Here is a 17,533-nt window from a genome sequence, read left to right on the forward strand (position 1 = left end):
TAATTTTAATTAAGTCTTGTGAAATAGAGCTTATAAATGCCCTTTTTTTTCAAACACGCTAGAGTTAATTATGCAAACTAGTTGTTTCAAAATTAATTTTAACACGTTTTATGAATAGTGCGTTTTGGACATACCCCTCTCTTCTACCCTTCTCACACTTAATTCTCATAGATAACTCTTGTGAACAGACGTAACCCGCCTTCTCTTCTACACATGAGCTGTGATATTCTTTGACGTTGGTTAATTTATTGAAGATGCTATAGAGTATATATATAATATGATGTGATACTTTTTATAGCTTGAATGCTTCATTAATGTTTCTTAATAAAATTCTATAGGATTTGACAGAGATATATCTAGCATGTTCTCTAGTTGAATTAATTGACCAAGAAAGAAAGTGTATTACAATCTCATGGTAGGAAGGGTGGTATAGTTTTGATGGTGGGGGGTCACCGGTGGTGTATATAATTGATGTCCGTATTATGATAGGCCCTTCCACCTTTTGCTTTTCTCTCTTCTTCCTCCTCTCTCTCATCCCTTTTATTATTATTATTATTTTTATTTATTAATTTCCCTCGCAGTTTGTTTAATAGCTGGATTTCTGACCCAATTGTCTGCTTCATCATCAACACCATCACTTTCTTTCTTTCTTTTCCTTTTCCATTAAATGAACCTAGTTAGCTAACTAGCTTCATTCAATTCACTCACACCAACCTAGATTAATTCAACAAAAACCACACAACAACAACCATGACTCCGGCGGCGGCTGCGGCGGCGGTGACACCTACCTCTAACTACACAGCCGGTCAGTTTGGTGACACGACTTACACAAAAGTCTTTGTTGGTGGGTTGGCTTGGGAGACACAAAAAGATACCATGAAAACGTACTTTGAACAGTTTGGTGAGATCTTGGAAGCTGTTGTTATCACGGATAAGACCACTGGCAGATCTAAAGGCTATGGCTTTGTATGATCCTTAATTTCCTTCTATATATTTTATGTTATCTTTACATTTAGATCGTGAAATAAATGAAGGGTTTTTGTATATCAATTAATATCTTAGAAGTTAAAGAAGTGTTTTTGATAACATATTGTGATAAAAAAATGTAGGTGACTTTCCGGGAAGCTGATGCCGCCATGAGGGCATGTGTTGATGCAGCTCCGGTGATTGATGGTCGGAGGGCCAACTGCAATCTTGCTTCTTTGGGTGTTCAAAGATCCAAACCCTCAACACCTAACAAACTTGGTATGTTAAGTTTTATTACAATTGAGGGTTTTCTTGAATGTTTGTTAATTACTAGGATTAGGTCATGTGTAAAGATAATATGAAATAGAGGTTATTAGTTGAGATGAATATCCTTTGTTAAATGAGATTAAGGTAAAAGTAGAGATTTTGATTAAATGGAATCAATGAATATTATTGAGTGAGGTAGGGTTTCCACTTTTGTAAAGAAATGACTGAATTTCATGCTTTAATGACAACCACAAAACATGCATACATCATACCATGTTATGCATCTTATGTGTGTTTTCTACAAAAAGCAAAAAATTAAATGGAAATGAAAACATTACAGGTCATATAGGTTCAACTTGTTGCTACTGTTTTTACATCATTCTCTTTTATTTCTTGTTTTTTTCTTTTATATGATTCATAACTTAATATAAATGTAGTAAACATGTATAATTAATGTATATATAAACATATATACTGTAGGTGGAGGAAGAACCATTAGGGTTATGGGTGGTTATGGAGGGTACCATCATCAACATCATAATCATAGTCATCATCAAGGTGGTGGTGGCATGGGAACAACAGCTTTCCCTTCTGCTACAGCCTTCCCTCATTATGCCATCCACCAAGGCATCCCTTTTCCTGCTACTAATCTTTATGGGTTAGTTTCTCTCTCCTTTTTTCTCTCTCTACATATACATAGGATCCATGAAAAAGTTAGTTTCATGCTAGAACATAAAGTGTAACAATCTACTAATTATTTTTCTCTATTCTTTTCTAGATACATGTAAACATATACATATAAACTATACATATACACACGTATGCACGTACATATAAATGTATGTATGTACATGTATATATGATAAGAAAGGGTAATTTTAGTTAAGATGTTTGATCTTTTAAACATTAATATTGTTCAAGAATTACGAGAAAAGCATATTAAATCATTTGTAGATTTTATATTTAATGTAATACATCAAGCTTTAAGGTAACGGTATATCCAAATATCTTTTCCTGTTATAAATGTTTTATACAGTTCTCAAATAATACTGGTTCTGAATATAATAACTTTCAATTATAATAAAAAAAATACCTAGTGTGGTAAAAGTTTTTTCATTGGTGAGTTAATGGGTGGTTGAACCATGTGGACTGGCCATGTGGTTGAACCATGTGGGCAATGCCAACTCATTTAAAAAAGAAACCATTAAACAAATTAAAAGCATTCTTCTGTAAATTCACTTTCCCTATTGAGGCATGCTCTAACACCCACATGCATCATCATCAGCATCATTATTACCTCTGACCATAGTCAAAGTAGCCTGCAACATGCACATGACTAGTACTGACCATCACAGGACTTCACTTAATATATAAGCAACTTATTTACAATTTCTTTTAATATTATTATTATTTTTGTTATTTTTCACCCATGCATCTTATGCATGTTACTTGTTCGTCACGTTAGGTTTTCGTTTCTCTAGCTAATTCATGTAATGTTACAGATACTCACCATACTCTCCTGATTACACTTACCCAACGGTAATTTTTTTAACTTTCAAGTTGTTTTTAAATATTTCATTAATTAAAATGTTTAATTATTGTACATACTCAGAGTTACTATAACGTGTATGGAGGTTCAAATGGGCAGTATCCATTTTATGGAGCAAGTGCTGGTGGAGCTAATGGAGGCATGATCACTGCCGCTGGTGCTGCCGCCGCAGCCGCCGCATTCTACCCGTATCTAAACATGGCGGAAGGTGGTCATGGAAGCTATGCCACGGCTCAGAGCTATGGTGTGTACCCGCACCATCTTTATCCGTATTCAGCCGTGAATACTTCTGCGGGATATGCTCAACAGTATGGTACCCCGATCTCTCTTGCAGCCACTCCAGCATTGCAACCGGCAGGTAAATAGGCATGCTTTGTAATTATCAAGTTTATTAGCTTTATAAAATCAACTAATTCTATATAACTTTTTAAATATTATTCACATTGTTGTAGATAGATATAAAATACAAAGTTTGATCTTACACCATGAAGAAATAGCTAGGGATGTTAAAAAACTGTTTAAATCGAGCTAAACCGGCAGGTTTGGCTCGGTTTGGACTAATACAGTCTGGTTTACAGTTTGAAAATCAGGTTTTTAGGCTATATATATTCTTCGTTTATATTGTTTTAACAAGATTTAAGTTAAAATTAGTTATTTACACATAAAAATATAATAGTTATATATTATGTATACGTATTTTTAACTATAATACGTATGGGTTAATAATTTTATTAGTTTTGGTACAAAAATTCTGTCAAAATTGGCTGAACCAGACCGAAACATCCCAAGAAATAAGTGTGGACAATCTAGTGATTTGTTATATGGTGTGATTAAATATAAAAGAGGCAAAATAAGAAGTTTAGGAATGAAATGAGAGAATCACTTGGCTAATGAAGGGTTACTAACATTTTTGACAGTTTGCTTTGCTGTGCCGCAGGCGTAAATGTGGTTCTACAATCGGCCGCTGCTCATCACTAAAAGATTCACGAATCGCGTTGCTCAACGTTTCTGTTTAAACAACCCGACCTTTGGCCCAACCATGGTTATCTCAATTTCATTCTTTCAATCAAGGCATGGAGACAAACCCCCCATAGGGGTTACCATCCAAATTTGGAAGACATTTTCTGTATTCTCTTCAAAGGGAAGGTTCCCATACAAGAGAAGGACACCCCACAAAGCATGCATGTGCATCTCACCAACTTATGGCTATGGAAAAGTTTCATAAGTTGGAGAAATTTATATAAGTTTTGGCTTATGGAAAAGCCAAAAGTTTTTTAAATTTTTTAGAAAAAAAAACAAAAAAGAACAAAAAAAAATGAAGATGTCATAATGTCAAACCTTTTCAAACTGAATTAAGAGAAACTGTAAATGCTTCAAAATCCAAACTTTGACAAAAGATGTCTTTTTCTACATATAAATATAGTTTAATCAAGGGCATAGGAATGTGCCCTAAGTTTTTATTTTTAACTTGAACACTAGTCTATGATTTTTAAAAACTTGGCTAGTTTTTTTCTTTTTTTTTTCATGAAAAAATCTTTCTTTTTAAAAAAGCCATCAATGTGTTCTTATGGTAAGGACATATGATGTTTCTTTTCTTTTTATAAATTCTTGTAAATTTACTTTGGCTAAACAATGGGTGTTTTAGTCATGTGACAAAATAACATTAAGGTGTAGTTTAGTGCATTTAGGTTTAAGTTCGTATCAACCTTTTAGCTAGGTATCATGAGCTTCGTTATTGGAAATGAAGCTCAAATGCATGAGAAAGTAAACCGAGAGAGATATTTTCAATCTCTGGGTTTATGATCGGTGACACATCAACCATGGTTAGGATTCAGGTCAACTTTTCCCCACTCTCTTTCTTTCTTTTCTGTTTGTCTCGAGGTCATGATCTCAAAAAAAACTTAGCACTTTCTTATTATGTAATCACGGTCTACGTATGGTCTGAACTTGGGATTGTAACTAGGAATTAATGTTGTTTAATTACAAGACTCATTCTCAATCAATGGTGATTGAGATGAGCCTCTACTTACTCTTTTTATTTTCATTTAGAGACTGCGTTAATTATCGTTACATTTCTAATCCCTTGTTAATTAACACCATTTTCTAATTGTCATCTTGCATATTTACTATGCCTCTTGTATCACGTACCTATTAACATCGTAATTCTGACTCTTTTAGAATGAGAAATGCATAAAAAAACATAGTACATATATCAATATTTCATATAATTGAAACTCTTAAAATTATAAAGATTGTATTTGAAAATATTTTGATGATTTTATAAACATACAACTTAAGTCGTATTCAAGCCGCTTGAAACATTTAAAACGTTGGGTCTACAAGTCTTTTCATAATGATTGTTTAGATGCCATGATGCATAATGTCTTCCCTTTACGGAACCTTCATTTGCCTTTACTCTATGATGAGTACTGAAACCTAACTTCAAACACCAAAATCGTTAGTTGAATTTATGCTGGAATTATTTACTTTGTTAACTTAGGTTTGTTTTATGAAATTTTACAAGTTTAAAGTACGGAAAGAAAAAAATGGAATGTGTTAGCCTATTTAATTTGATCATCAATTAAACAAGAACAATAAGAAAGTACCTGTAGTAACATGACTAGCTAACATCAAGCAACCCATACAAAATGAAATAAAACCACCCTCTCTAATCATCCCTAGACAAAGCTCCAAAATTGACAACACCCAAACATCACCTAAATGAGGTAACAGACTAACATTGATAGAAGATAAATGTGTATTATATTTATTGGATCTTATTTTAAGTGATTTATATCCCTAAATATCTCATATTACATTTCAGTTATGTAACTATATATCCTTACTAGGATCATTATTGAAGTATTGATAGTTTACATGGTGTCAAAACAATGCTAGCCCTATACCCTAGCATTCGTTTTCTGCTCATTCACCATAACAAGGCCACAGTCTCGCCGCCTTTACCTCGTCTACTTTTCTTTATTCTAGTAATCATATTTTCCCTTCTGGTGCTATGGCAGTGCCACCATCGTCAGCAAGTAGCCAATCCCTCTCAACCTTATGTATTCGGTATCAAATATCCAACACAAGGTATGGGTTCTTGATGGCACGAACTTCTCATATTTGTCTTGGGTGCATGCCCGTGGATATAAAGTCATGACCCTTATCGAAGATATTGATCCTCCAGCCAAAATTGATTCATCTTATGACTCTTAGGCTGAGGTTGATGGTATAGTTCTTCAAAGGATCTATGTTACTAATTTGTCGGATGAAATGCTAGTACGTGTTCTTACTCTTGTCTACGAAGTATGGAATCACACCGACAAGATCTTAAATAAAATGGCTCTCAATCGGCTGCCTTGGAGCATGAATTCACAAATCTTATTCTCAAACCAATGTCGTGTCTTGATGCATATATATGTCAACACCACAAAGAACTTGTTGACTAACTCACATATGTCGACAGTCCTGTTAATAGAAAACGCCTGGTGCTCAAACTTGTTCGGGGTTTATCAGCTAAGTTTGAGACTTTGAGACAATCACATTGTTCTGGATACAAAGATTACCATCATGGGAAACTACACATAATATGCTCCAGCTTTAACAACACCGTCAAGCAACTCGAAAATTGCTCACATCACCACCTAAAGTCGTGACTGCAATCGTAAATTATTCACAACCCGGGAACCATACAACTACAATGGACCTTGACCACCTTTTCAACACCACTGCAACAACTAGCAGCAACATCGCGATGGTGATCCAAACCATGGATCATCCTCAAACAAGCGCTATCCTAATCGCTCCAAATAGTAGCCCAATCAACAATTTTTTTATTGAAGTAGTAGTTTTATTAAGAAAAAATGTGTTTTAGGTATCTGACAATGGATCATGCATTTTAGGCCGGATACCTAAAATCTGTTTGGTTCATTATCAAAAACCTAAAAGCCAATTTTTTCTTATTAAATCAGTGGCGGAGCCACATAGTGCTCATCGAGTCCGCCCAGACCCGGTCTATTTTTATTTTATATCTAACATATTGTATCGAATTAACAAGCGAATCTAGTATCATTTTATATATATATATATATATATATATATATATATATTTAAACATTTAAAAAATATTTTAACCTATTAATTATGAAAAGAATATTAATAATCAATATTTTTTATAAAATCTGAAAATTGTTAAAATAACTATAAATTACTAATAAACATTATAAATGAGCCAATAATAACTCATATACAAATTATAAAAAAAATACCCAAAACTATCCGTAAATAGACCAATAATAACCAATTAACATTCTTTAACATAATACTTGAATATAAATTATATAAAAGTTGTGATTGAAAAAAGAGTTTTTTTAAGTCGTGATTGAAGATATTATGAGTCGTTTTCAAAACATGAAAGCGCGTAGAAAACAATTATAATATATAATATCTTTTTATTTAATACGGTTTTGTATTTTCTTGAACGTTGACGACTTGCTTTTGTTATAATAGTGATATTTCATCTTATCTATTTGACCAACATTACCCACCCGACCCATCCGAGTCTGAAAACTTTGATGGCGGGAAAAATCGAGCACCGAAAAATCCCGAACGCATAGTAAAACTTTTTGGCTCCGTCACAGAGTATAATGATATGTTATGTTGGTGAATTTATTTGAAACATACAACAGATTCTGATGTGCTTATAAATAATAAAAGAGAAAACAAAAGACGTTTTATTTTTATTTTTTTTTGCAATAGTTACGAACAAAAGCTTTGGAGAAACTCGTGACCCCATTTTGTTTTATTTTTTCCAATAAACTCATCACGGAAATCTTTGTTGAGAATGAACTTATATATCAAAACATATAAAAAAATAAAAACTTCAAACCTCGCTCTCGCCCCCGCCTCAGGTGCTAGTTATGCACTTTCATAAAGAATTAAGCAAACCTCCTACAAATATAAAGGGCTCCTTAAACCAACTAGAAGTACAAAAAATTCCTATACATGGGAACTTGTATCGTGCCTTCTAACACACAATTTTTCTGATGAAAATGATATGTTTGTAATTTATTAGTTTTTAAAATTTATCGTAGTTGTTAAAAATATGAAATCATATGAAAACTAAAAATAAAATAAGGATGAAAAAAATTATATTCTAACAAATTAACGGGACATGAGTGAGACTTTGACACTAATATTTTACACACCATATTTTAATGATTTTATGATCATCGAATGAGATATATAAGTTAACTGAAAATGTATGCACCTAACATTATATATTTTACCTTTTCTTTTATCTTTGGAGACCACTATAGGAAAATATCATTTACACATTAGCGGAAAATGCTTAGTAAGTACATATGATCTTATAACACCGATATAGAGCAAAAGATAATGAAGGTGGAATAATTATATATTTGTGAGGACATGATAAACCATCTAAAAAGGTGGTCCAAACATGTTACTAATGTATAAACTAGTTTTTTCCTGTAGGTCACGTTCAACCATGGTCCAGTCGTGTGCCCGTGTCCAATTTTGTAGATTTTTTTGTGAAAATAAAAACACTTTGATTTTGCGTGTTTTATTTAGTTTCCAAGTTGGATTCACTTTGTAGAAACATTTTTAGAGGTTGCAAATATATCTTTGAGTTTTAGTCATAGTTAATGGGTGATAAAGACCTTTAATATCATGATAATGGGTTATGTCACTTTTCTTTTCCTTTCTTGCATTAGGTAAATTCAGGAAATATAACTCGTGTAAATTAATTGCACTTTATGTTTCAAGTGCGATGTCGGTGTTATCAATTTGCTAAATTACCTGTGGCCCTTTAATACCATCATTATCACTTTCCTTTCAAATTTTGATATGTTTATAAGTATGTATATGTAACTTTTTTCAGACACAGTGATCAGTTTTATCTTTATTTATAACCGAACCGACCCATACCCTAAACACAATGCTCAATAGGGGTACGTATGGATCAAATTTTGCCCTAAATTGTATCTTTAATTCTCTTTTAACCAGAGAATGATAACCATCGGTTATGGTTAATTGGTTTTAATTACAAGCTTGTTTGGTTAACCATGAACTATAATTGGTCATAAGATGTTTGAGCCCAACTAAAAACCCAAAACAATGTAGCCAGGCCTGAAAGTTTGGGCTTGAAAACTTTAACCACTTAATATATAATTATTAGACATTTGGGCTGGAATAATTTGAGCTTATCATTTGAATGTCTGATATTTGTAATCTTTGTTTACTAAATCTTAGGTCATAGATCGGTTAAAGGTGGTAGGTATGGTTGGCTAACCGTGGTTTACTAAAACGTGGGTTGATTTGGTTTTTTCGATTACGAAGATAACTAGCTTTAGAGCCCGTGTAGCACACGGGATGATCAAAATAAGTAAGTTACAAATAAAACAATACATAATGTATATGGAAAAATGTGTATCATCTATGCCTGTAATAAAAATGCACCTACAAAAACATACATAATAACACTCCATCTATTGAAAATTTATTCTCAGTGACATATATGTATAATTGAATGAAATTTAGTTACGAACCAATTTTGAAGAATGCATCTCATATAATAATATTTTTGAGCTACACTATGAAAAAGATTTTGATAAGTTTAAGGGGTTTCTCGACTTTGCCAATTGACAAAAAAAATATAACAGGTTAACCCGTTCAATTTTGTAAATATTTTGCTTCACTTGAGCATAATTTTGTACGACATGTTTCACATACAACATCCTGATCACTATTTAAGAAAAAGTCAATGATTACACAAATGTTTCTAATTTGATAAAAGTTAGAGACATTGATAGGTCTAGAGGTGGCATGTCGGAAGTGTTTGTCATTTTTTCTTAAAATTTTGGTAGTCATTAGAAAAATACTCAACGTGCAAAAGCCCGAATCTTTTGACTATTTCCAAAAATATCATTAAAAAGAAATTCGAAACCCAATCGCAATTAAAATTCTAACATTCATTTGTTTTATTTTCATGTCAAAACTTTGAACTCGTAACAAGTTTGACGATAAATCTATTTGCACTCTCAAATTTTTAAAAATATTCAGATTACCCCTATTTTCCCTGTAACAAATTTGAGTCAAATGTAGTTAATCTGTACCAAACAATTTTTTTACCAACTTTTAACCCGCAACATCAAATTTAAGTTTCACAAAAAACCCTAAGCAATCCTTAATAAACAAACCTAAGAAACTAAATATGATAAACTTTATTATATTTGAAAGTGATTGATATATAATATCCTTACAATTTAACACATATTTTATTATATTTGAAAGTGATTGGTATATATACTATCTTTACAATTTAACACATGTATGCATAGTTTACTAAATTAACATATACTATCTTTACAATTTAACACATATATGCATAGTTTACTAAATTAACCGAAAAAAATAAATAGATAGATTTAAATTATATATTTATAATTTATAAATTTATATGACAATGTACAAAAAAACCAATAGATAAATGGACTTATGTTTAAAAAATGGATTAACTTTTAAACATATATTTATAATTAAATGATAATTAAAAAATTACTTCATAAAGTAAAAGCATATTAGAATTTTTTTTATTTTAATTCTTCTACAATAAACATAGTATAATATGTTAATAATAACATTTAAAAATATATATTTTTTCAATATTTAACAAACACAGTTTGTTGTTGATTTTTGGATTTCACCAATTATACTGTGAAATATATTCTATCAATGTATAGAAGTATAACATGTAAATGATTTTTTTTTTATAAAAGTGTATAGATATAATATAATAGAGTTTAAAGAAAAATGAATAATTTTATCATGTTATAGAAATAATATAAATGAAGTGTAAAAGGAAATCGAATAATTATTGATATACGACATATATTAGTTTTGGAGGGAAAAAAATTGTGAGGATAAACCAGAAGCTGACATGTGTCACAATTATTTTACTTTATTAGAATAGGTAGATAATAACCCTAACTGATTTTGTAATTTCGGTTTTTTGAAAAAAGTCGAAACTCACTCTTTGATTTTTTGTTAGGTTTTGTTAATTAGGTTGATTTGGTTATGAATTAGTTAATTAATTAGGTTTTATCACTTTTCTATATCCCAAGATTCTTGACCTATTATCAAAGTTGATATATTTAGCAACTTTATCGAAACAAAATATTACTTTTAGTTTTTTAGGATAGCTAACATAAACACATACCCTAAACCTACTTCTAACTCTACACCTTATCCATCATGGAATTAAAACTATCAACTTAAGGCGTAACAATGTTTCACGCACAATAATTAGGGCTGTAAACGAGCCGAGTCGAGCCGAGCCAGAGTGTGTTCGAGCTCGAGCTCGAACTTAATCGAGCTGGCTCAAGCTCTGCTCGTTTTCTTTATCGAGCTGAAAAATCGAGCTCGAGCTCGGCTCGTTTAAAGCTCGAGCAAGCTCGAGCTCGTCGAGCCAGTCTCCTTTAATTTTTTTTAAATTTTAATTTTTTTTATTTTTTATTTTTTTATTATTTATTTTACAAATTTTGATATATAAAAGAAAAAAAATATAATTTTAACATACATATTATATAAAATTTATAAATTAGAGAATTTATAACTTTATATGTTTTATTTTCGTTATTCTTTTATAAGGTTTTAGATATCGAGTGACATAATATATGTATAAGTATGATACTATTATATATAGATATTAAAATTTAGGGTTTAATCTAAACGAGCCGAGCCAACGAGTCGAGCCAAAACCGAGCCACGAGCCGAGCTGACTCTGGCTCAAGCTCGGCTCGTTTAGAAATCGAGCCGAGTCGAGCCGAGCTCATTTAGAATCGAGCTTTTTCAAGCCGAGCGAGTTTCGAGCGAGCCACGGGCTTTTTGAACAGCCCTAATTAACTTATTAGAAAGATAATTGAGCTTTTATATTTTTACTCAAATCCTCATTTATCTATTCAAGGAATGAACACTTAACGTAATAATACTTAGATTGTCCGCAACGTCAAGACCCATCATTCCAACGTGCATGTTTATTCATTATGCCACATTAGCTTACCTAAACACATTTTACCCTCAACGCTAATATACTCATCCTTCCCACTTCTAAACGATTTTTATACCTAATTTATTATTTGTGAGAGAAATAAATAAATATATAAAACCTGCACGTAGCCTGTTTGTTATTAAGAGCTGGCGCACTTGAGAGAGCAATCCTACGCTACATGTGGGAAGGGTTGTGTCAGGTGGAACTTCATATCATCCGCCGATGGCAAGACTCCCCCAAGTTAGAGGTAGTCCTAGATGATTAAATGATCTCACATGTACTTCCGTTCACTTGAGATGCATTTGTTCTTCTTTCCGTTACTCATCTCTTTGAAAATGTGGCTCTAACCAGATAATTTGTTCTAGATATTATGGGTATTAGATATTATGAATATTGATCACTTCCTTCTGTCGGTCATCGACTATATAACCAGATGCGTGACTTATGAAGGAGCGGGGTGTCCCCAGTCACCCCATTTTTCATTTCGTAGGGTAAATTTTCACGATTTCATCCGAATTTTTTTATAGGTATTGAGCCCAATTACCTTTATGACTTAACCCAAGCTTCGCCACTATATATAACCTGTCCGATTGAGCCTATCAACCAAGTTAAAAGGGCGTAAGAGTGGTTGGACAAAATTGCTACTAATTTTTTATTCGCTGGTTAATTATTGCTTGATAACGCTTTATTTATCTCAGACTTCGTATTTATCAAGTTATTAAAATATAGTAAAAATGTAGAGTAGTTTCATTATCTTTGTAAGTAGTTTTACTAGGGCTGTAAACGAACCGATCGAACACGAACAAGGCCTTGTTCATGTTCGTTCGTTAAGAAAATATTGTGTTCACGAATGGTTCACGAACACTTACCGAACGAGATTTTATGTTCGTGTTCGTTCATTAAGAAAATTAATGTGTTAACGAACACAAATGAACACAAATAAAATCGGTAGAGGCTGAGAATAAGACCGATGTATTCATCAATGTGAATATTGAAAGCCAGTAAATGAATCGAATGAACACGAAAAAGGGCATATTCGTGTTCGTTCATTTAACTTTATAATTAATCGAACAAATATTTATGTTCATGTGCGTTTATTTAAAAATGGACATTTGTGTTCGTTTATGTCCGTTTGTTTAAAATCTAAACAAACATAACTAATCAAAGAAAAACAAACATAAATAAACATATATGAACCAATGTGAATGAACACAAACAAATATAAACAAACTTAAATCTGAAAACACATAAATGAACACAAATTAACAAATATAAAACCTTTAAACAGATGACATATCCAGATAATATTTAATTATTTTCTATTAATACATAAACGAACATAAACGAACGTTCATGAACATAAATGAATGAACGGAACATTTGTTCATTTAATTAAACGAACACAAATTTTGTGTTCATGTTCGTTCGTTTATTAAATAAACGAACATAAACGAACTTCCCGCCGAACGATTCATGAACAGTTCACCAAACGTTCGGTTCATTTACAGGCCTAAGTTTTACACTTTTATGAAGGCTTTTACTAACTTTTTCATTAAAAAACGCATAATAATTTAGCTAATAACACGTTTACCCCCTTCTTCCGCAACTAGATTGGCCCAAAGGGACACCACACCGATTAGAAAATGATGAAATGGTTTAGCGAAACGAGGGTGAGGTGACAGGGAGTGACGCGATCCACCTCTCTGCCACACTTGGTAAGTAAAAGTTTAAATTTGGAAGACATAATATAATATGTAAAATTGGTACCACGAGTCGATCAACTTTCTTCCACGTATAAATATACAACTCCCCGACTCAAATTTGCACATCTTCACGGTCTCAGCTTCACTGTAACTAACCCTAACTCTATTAATTAATTTCGTATACGTTCTGATTTTGTTTTTGATTTTGTTTTTGTTACGTGAAAAGGTTTGAAGATGGACGAATACTTGCAGTATATGAAAACCTTACGGTCGCATATGAACGGTACTCTCTCGCTAGTATTATTATTACTATTATTATCTTCAATTTCACAACTGTTTGTTAAATTGTGAGCGATTGTGTAATTGAAGATGTGGAGGATCAAGCGGCGAAGGTTACGGTTGAAGAGCAAATGCAGATCACTACGATTGAGACTCTGACGAAGGAGATTGATTCAGGTATTTGACTTACGAGAGCTCGAGCTCGGCTCGTGAGTCGTTTCTTCAAGTTCTGGTTCGGCTCATTTATTATTTATTAGTTAAATTATTTACGTTTTTAATTAATTTTATATATATTAAGAAAAAACTTAAACGAGCCTAGGCTCAGATCGAGCTCATGCAGTTAAACGAGCTAAAAATCGGCTGTGCATTGTGAAATGAATACATAGAAGTCCAATAGAGGTAAAACTTAAACATACACAAGGCTCAAGCTCGGGCTCGATAACTAAACGAGCTTTATTTGAGGCTCGGCTCGAGCTCGAAAAAGCTCTGCACGTTTCAAGCGTTTTATCGATCCGATCTCAAGTAGCTAGCCAGCGGCTTGGCTTGGTTGCACACCTACTTTTATCTCGTTTAATTAGTTAGAATATTGAAATCTGATCACTGTTTAACTGTAACTTGTTGTAAAGAATCATATTATTCTTCTATGATGAGGAATACAGAAAGAGCCTTAAAAGTATTGGCCATACATACACATACTCTCCATAAACTGGTAGTTTGGTGTTAGTTAGTTAGGCAGGGTTGTTTTGGATTTTAAAGTTGTATGAGCAGGCGGTCTTTAATTGATGTGTTAATAATTCGGAATTTTAGTTAGTTAAAACACTAGAAATAGACATACATTAATCATTGAGAACAACAAAAGAAGGGGAGTTTATGCAGTTTACCGGTCCTTTGATGTGGCAAACTCTGCATCACATGATCTTTTAAAGGGGTAGAAGCACAACACTATTTAAAGTTTATAATTGTCAAATCTTCATGTTATAGAAAGTAGGTTATTTAAGTGATCTTCCTAATAGCTCTTGTTTCGTCATTGTTGGGTTATGATCTGTCTTTTATATTGAAGCCAAAAATGTATGCATGTTCATCTTTATTTTGTACATTTATGCCTGTTTTTATGTCTGATGGTTGTATGAAAATGCAGCTAAATCTGAGATAAAGCGACTCACTGAGGATTTTGATCTAATGAAGAATGCAAAGGGAGACATATGTTCAAAGATATTAGAAAGACAAAGGAAAATTGCTTTGATGGAAAATGATTCTTCTACACTTTCACAGGTATAGTTAATTTGACTCATTGTTTTTTTGGAAAATGGATCTTTAAACTACCAAATATAATTGATATGCCATCTGTTTGCATAACCAAATAATATACACTCCAGTCCAATCTCTTTAAACTGCGATTCTAAAAGCATCCCAAACAAGACAGATGCCCTGTGCATTGCTATGAGAATATCAAAGTGTATAATAATGTGAAAGTAAAACTATTAGGACTTAAACTGCCTTTAGTTTTTTGCATTTCAAGCTCACATGATTCTTCTTTATTGATATAAGAATTATGTTCAAGTTATGTGATGCCTACTTTGATATGATTAAAAGTTTCTGCAGCATTTCAATTTAGCTGATTAACAAGGTCTTACTTACTGTATATCTTGTCTTTTGATTATACAAAAAAAATTCAGACATTGGAGCTCATTCAACAGGAAAGAGTAAACATGTCAACCAAACTTGTTGAGAAGCGGTAATTAATAATATATATATATATATATAAATAATATATATATATATATATATATATATATCAGACATTATATAACGCTGAGTGTGCTTTGCTTAATGAAACAGTACATCCTATGGAAAGACTGAAGAGGTGCTTTGTACCAAATTAAAAGAACAACAGGTTCTGTGTCTGTCATTCTTTTTTGTTGTTTTTGCTGGTTATATACAACAGTCAAGTAACAACCTTTCATGATATTTACAGGACTGGTTGAATAATAACATGTCTAACTCAAAGTCTGGACAACATAGTTTGGTAATTTCTTATCTCAACCTGTTCTATCTTCTTTTTTGCATGCTCATTTTTCCAGGATTATATTAATTTTATGTCATAGTATGTCAGGTATCCTCATATAATTTCGTAGGTTAATGTGAGGTATTGTTTGGTACAGGTACGTGTGACTTGTGAATCTGAGGATGATGCATACAAGAATATGGTGACAAAGATTGATGCTGCTAAAGCTAAGCTTGATAATCTGACACAAATGAGATCTGAATTTGCTTCAGCGCGCCACAAGGTTTGTACAGAAATCTAACCGTTTCATGTATAGTTGGATGCGCGGTGAGGTGGAGGTGGGGTAGCCAAAACCTGTTTAACCCGAAGTCCTGAACCGCATTGATACTTTGTTAAAACTGTCCGTGTTGATCCAAACTCATTCTTCTTAGAACCCGGTTAGACCCTGACCCGAACTAATTTTGCTTAGACCCATTCTGATCTGATCCTGTCCGGCCCACCCAGTTTTCCAGGCTTACTTTCATGTCAAAGATGGCAATTTTGACCAATTTACTTATGAACTGGCCGATTTGCGCTTTATGTTATCTTAAACGGGTCAAATCTAAAACGTTGTCCCGAAGGGTGATGAGTCACTCAAATGGGTTGAAAGCTGTTCAAAGTCTTTAGGTTATTATTGTAATAACATTGTTTTTCATAATTTAATTCCTACCTGTTCAACCCATTATTACAGTATTGGTTTTATGAACTCAATCAGTCAATTGTATATGTAGCAATTGTGCATCTTGTTCATATGCCAAAGTTCTATTTATTACTTTTTAACTGATGTAAATGTTTTGTTTACAAATTTTAATTTACAGGTCAAACAATCATTGGTGGACCTCAAGTGTAGAATGGACAGTTATGAGGTTAGTTATCATTTGTTCACAGCCTATACTTTATTTCTTTCATATCTGCTGAGCTGGCATCTAATACAAGCTGACTTGTCAATTTGTTTGCTGATTTGGTGGTTGCAGCCGAAACTAAGGGACATGACGAGTGAGGCTCTGGAAGAGGAGGTCCAGGCTCTTATGTCTGACAAATCTGGAGAAACCGAGTACCAGGAATCTATGCAAAATCAAATCAACACTATTAAGGTAACACATGTTTTTTGAATATTTGTCGGTTTTGCATATTACAGCTTTAAACAAACAGCATTTCATTTGTCTTATAAAAGGTAACATCTTGTCTTGATGAATACTGATAACTGATTAACTTGTTTGATAGGATATTTCTCACATGGTTAAATGTGGGTGCGGAAACGAGTACAAAGTTGAAGTGGATCTCTGTGTGTAGTAGACACATACTTACAAAGTTACTTGATACGGTGTCGTTCTTTCTTTTCCCACTATTGTAGTATTGAGTGACTTGATAAGCCGGTGATCGGTTACCAATTTGACAACGAGTTTATTTTTCATCATATGGATGCTGGCTAAGATTTAAGACACTCATCAACGTGGCATTAAGGGGATGGTGTTATATGGTGTTCGGTTATCAATTTGATATGTTTGCTTTTTTAGAGGTATGCATGGTCTTGTTTGAGTGTTTGACAAGTTTTAAGGAGTTCTAAGCCGAACCGTTAACTACATTTAAGAAATAACATTTTATTTTATTTTTAAAATTTTTAATATAAAACAGGTGGTGGTTGTACTCTTAAA

General features: G+C 32.6%; 2 protein-coding genes across 4 annotated transcripts; both read left to right on the forward strand.

Annotated features, from left to right (window-relative positions):
- The first annotated feature begins 476 nt into the window (after positions 1-476).
- On the forward strand, positions 477-3,852 carry LOC143572727 (uncharacterized). 2 transcript variants are annotated; one of them, XM_077057800.1, is made up of 6 exons: positions 477-966; positions 1,110-1,245; positions 1,714-1,891; positions 2,736-2,772; positions 2,846-3,140; positions 3,720-3,852. In XM_077057800.1, the coding sequence occupies exons 1-6, from the start codon at positions 751-753 to the stop codon at positions 3,758-3,760; spliced, it is 903 nt and encodes a 300-aa protein (XP_076913915.1). In that variant the 5' UTR covers positions 477-750; the 3' UTR covers positions 3,761-3,852. The 2 variants fall into 2 exon arrangements, with proteins under 2 accessions (XP_076913915.1, XP_076913916.1); XM_077057801.1 differs by having other exon boundaries at positions 478-966; positions 3,700-3,852.
- A 9,932-nt stretch (positions 3,853-13,784) lies between these two features.
- LOC143572715 (uncharacterized) lies at positions 13,785-17,350 on the forward strand. Of its 2 annotated transcripts, XM_077057789.1 has the most exons (10): positions 13,785-13,838; positions 13,925-14,011; positions 14,973-15,106; positions 15,511-15,569; positions 15,674-15,728; positions 15,810-15,860; positions 15,997-16,122; positions 16,697-16,744; positions 16,853-16,972; positions 17,103-17,350. In XM_077057789.1, exons 1-10 carry the CDS (start codon positions 13,790-13,792, stop codon positions 17,169-17,171), a joined length of 798 nt encoding a protein of 265 aa, XP_076913904.1. In that variant the 5' UTR covers positions 13,785-13,789; the 3' UTR covers positions 17,172-17,350. The 2 variants fall into 2 exon arrangements, with proteins under 2 accessions (XP_076913904.1, XP_076913905.1); XM_077057790.1 differs by lacking the exon at positions 15,810-15,860.
- Positions 17,351-17,533: the final 183 nt, after the last annotated feature.

Source organism: Bidens hawaiensis, unplaced genomic scaffold, assembly GCF_021521415.1.
Source record: "Bidens hawaiensis isolate Kalapana, Puna unplaced genomic scaffold, B.hawaiensis_p1.1 tig00025998_1, whole genome shotgun sequence".
Classification (NCBI taxonomy): domain Eukaryota; kingdom Viridiplantae; phylum Streptophyta; class Magnoliopsida; order Asterales; family Asteraceae; genus Bidens; species Bidens hawaiensis.

Excerpts from the sequence above, each read along its gene's own strand:
- LOC143572727 (XM_077057800.1), top strand. The coding sequence starts at position 751 with ATGACTCCGGCGGCGGCTGCGGCGGCGGTGACACCTACCTCTAACTAC. Across the intron at positions 967-1,109 it reads GATCTAAAGGCTATGGCTTT|GTGACTTTCCGGGAAGCTGA; the intron begins GTATGATCCTTA and ends AAAAAAATGTAG. Across the intron at positions 1,246-1,713 it reads CTCAACACCTAACAAACTTG|GTGGAGGAAGAACCATTAGG; the intron begins GTATGTTAAGTT and ends TATATACTGTAG.
- LOC143572715 (XM_077057789.1), top strand. The coding sequence starts at position 13,790 with ATGGACGAATACTTGCAGTATATGAAAACCTTACGGTCGCATATGAAC. Across the intron at positions 13,839-13,924 it reads CTTACGGTCGCATATGAACG|ATGTGGAGGATCAAGCGGCG; the intron begins GTACTCTCTCGC and ends GTGTAATTGAAG. Across the intron at positions 15,570-15,673 it reads ACCAAACTTGTTGAGAAGCG|TACATCCTATGGAAAGACTG; the intron begins GTAATTAATAAT and ends TTAATGAAACAG.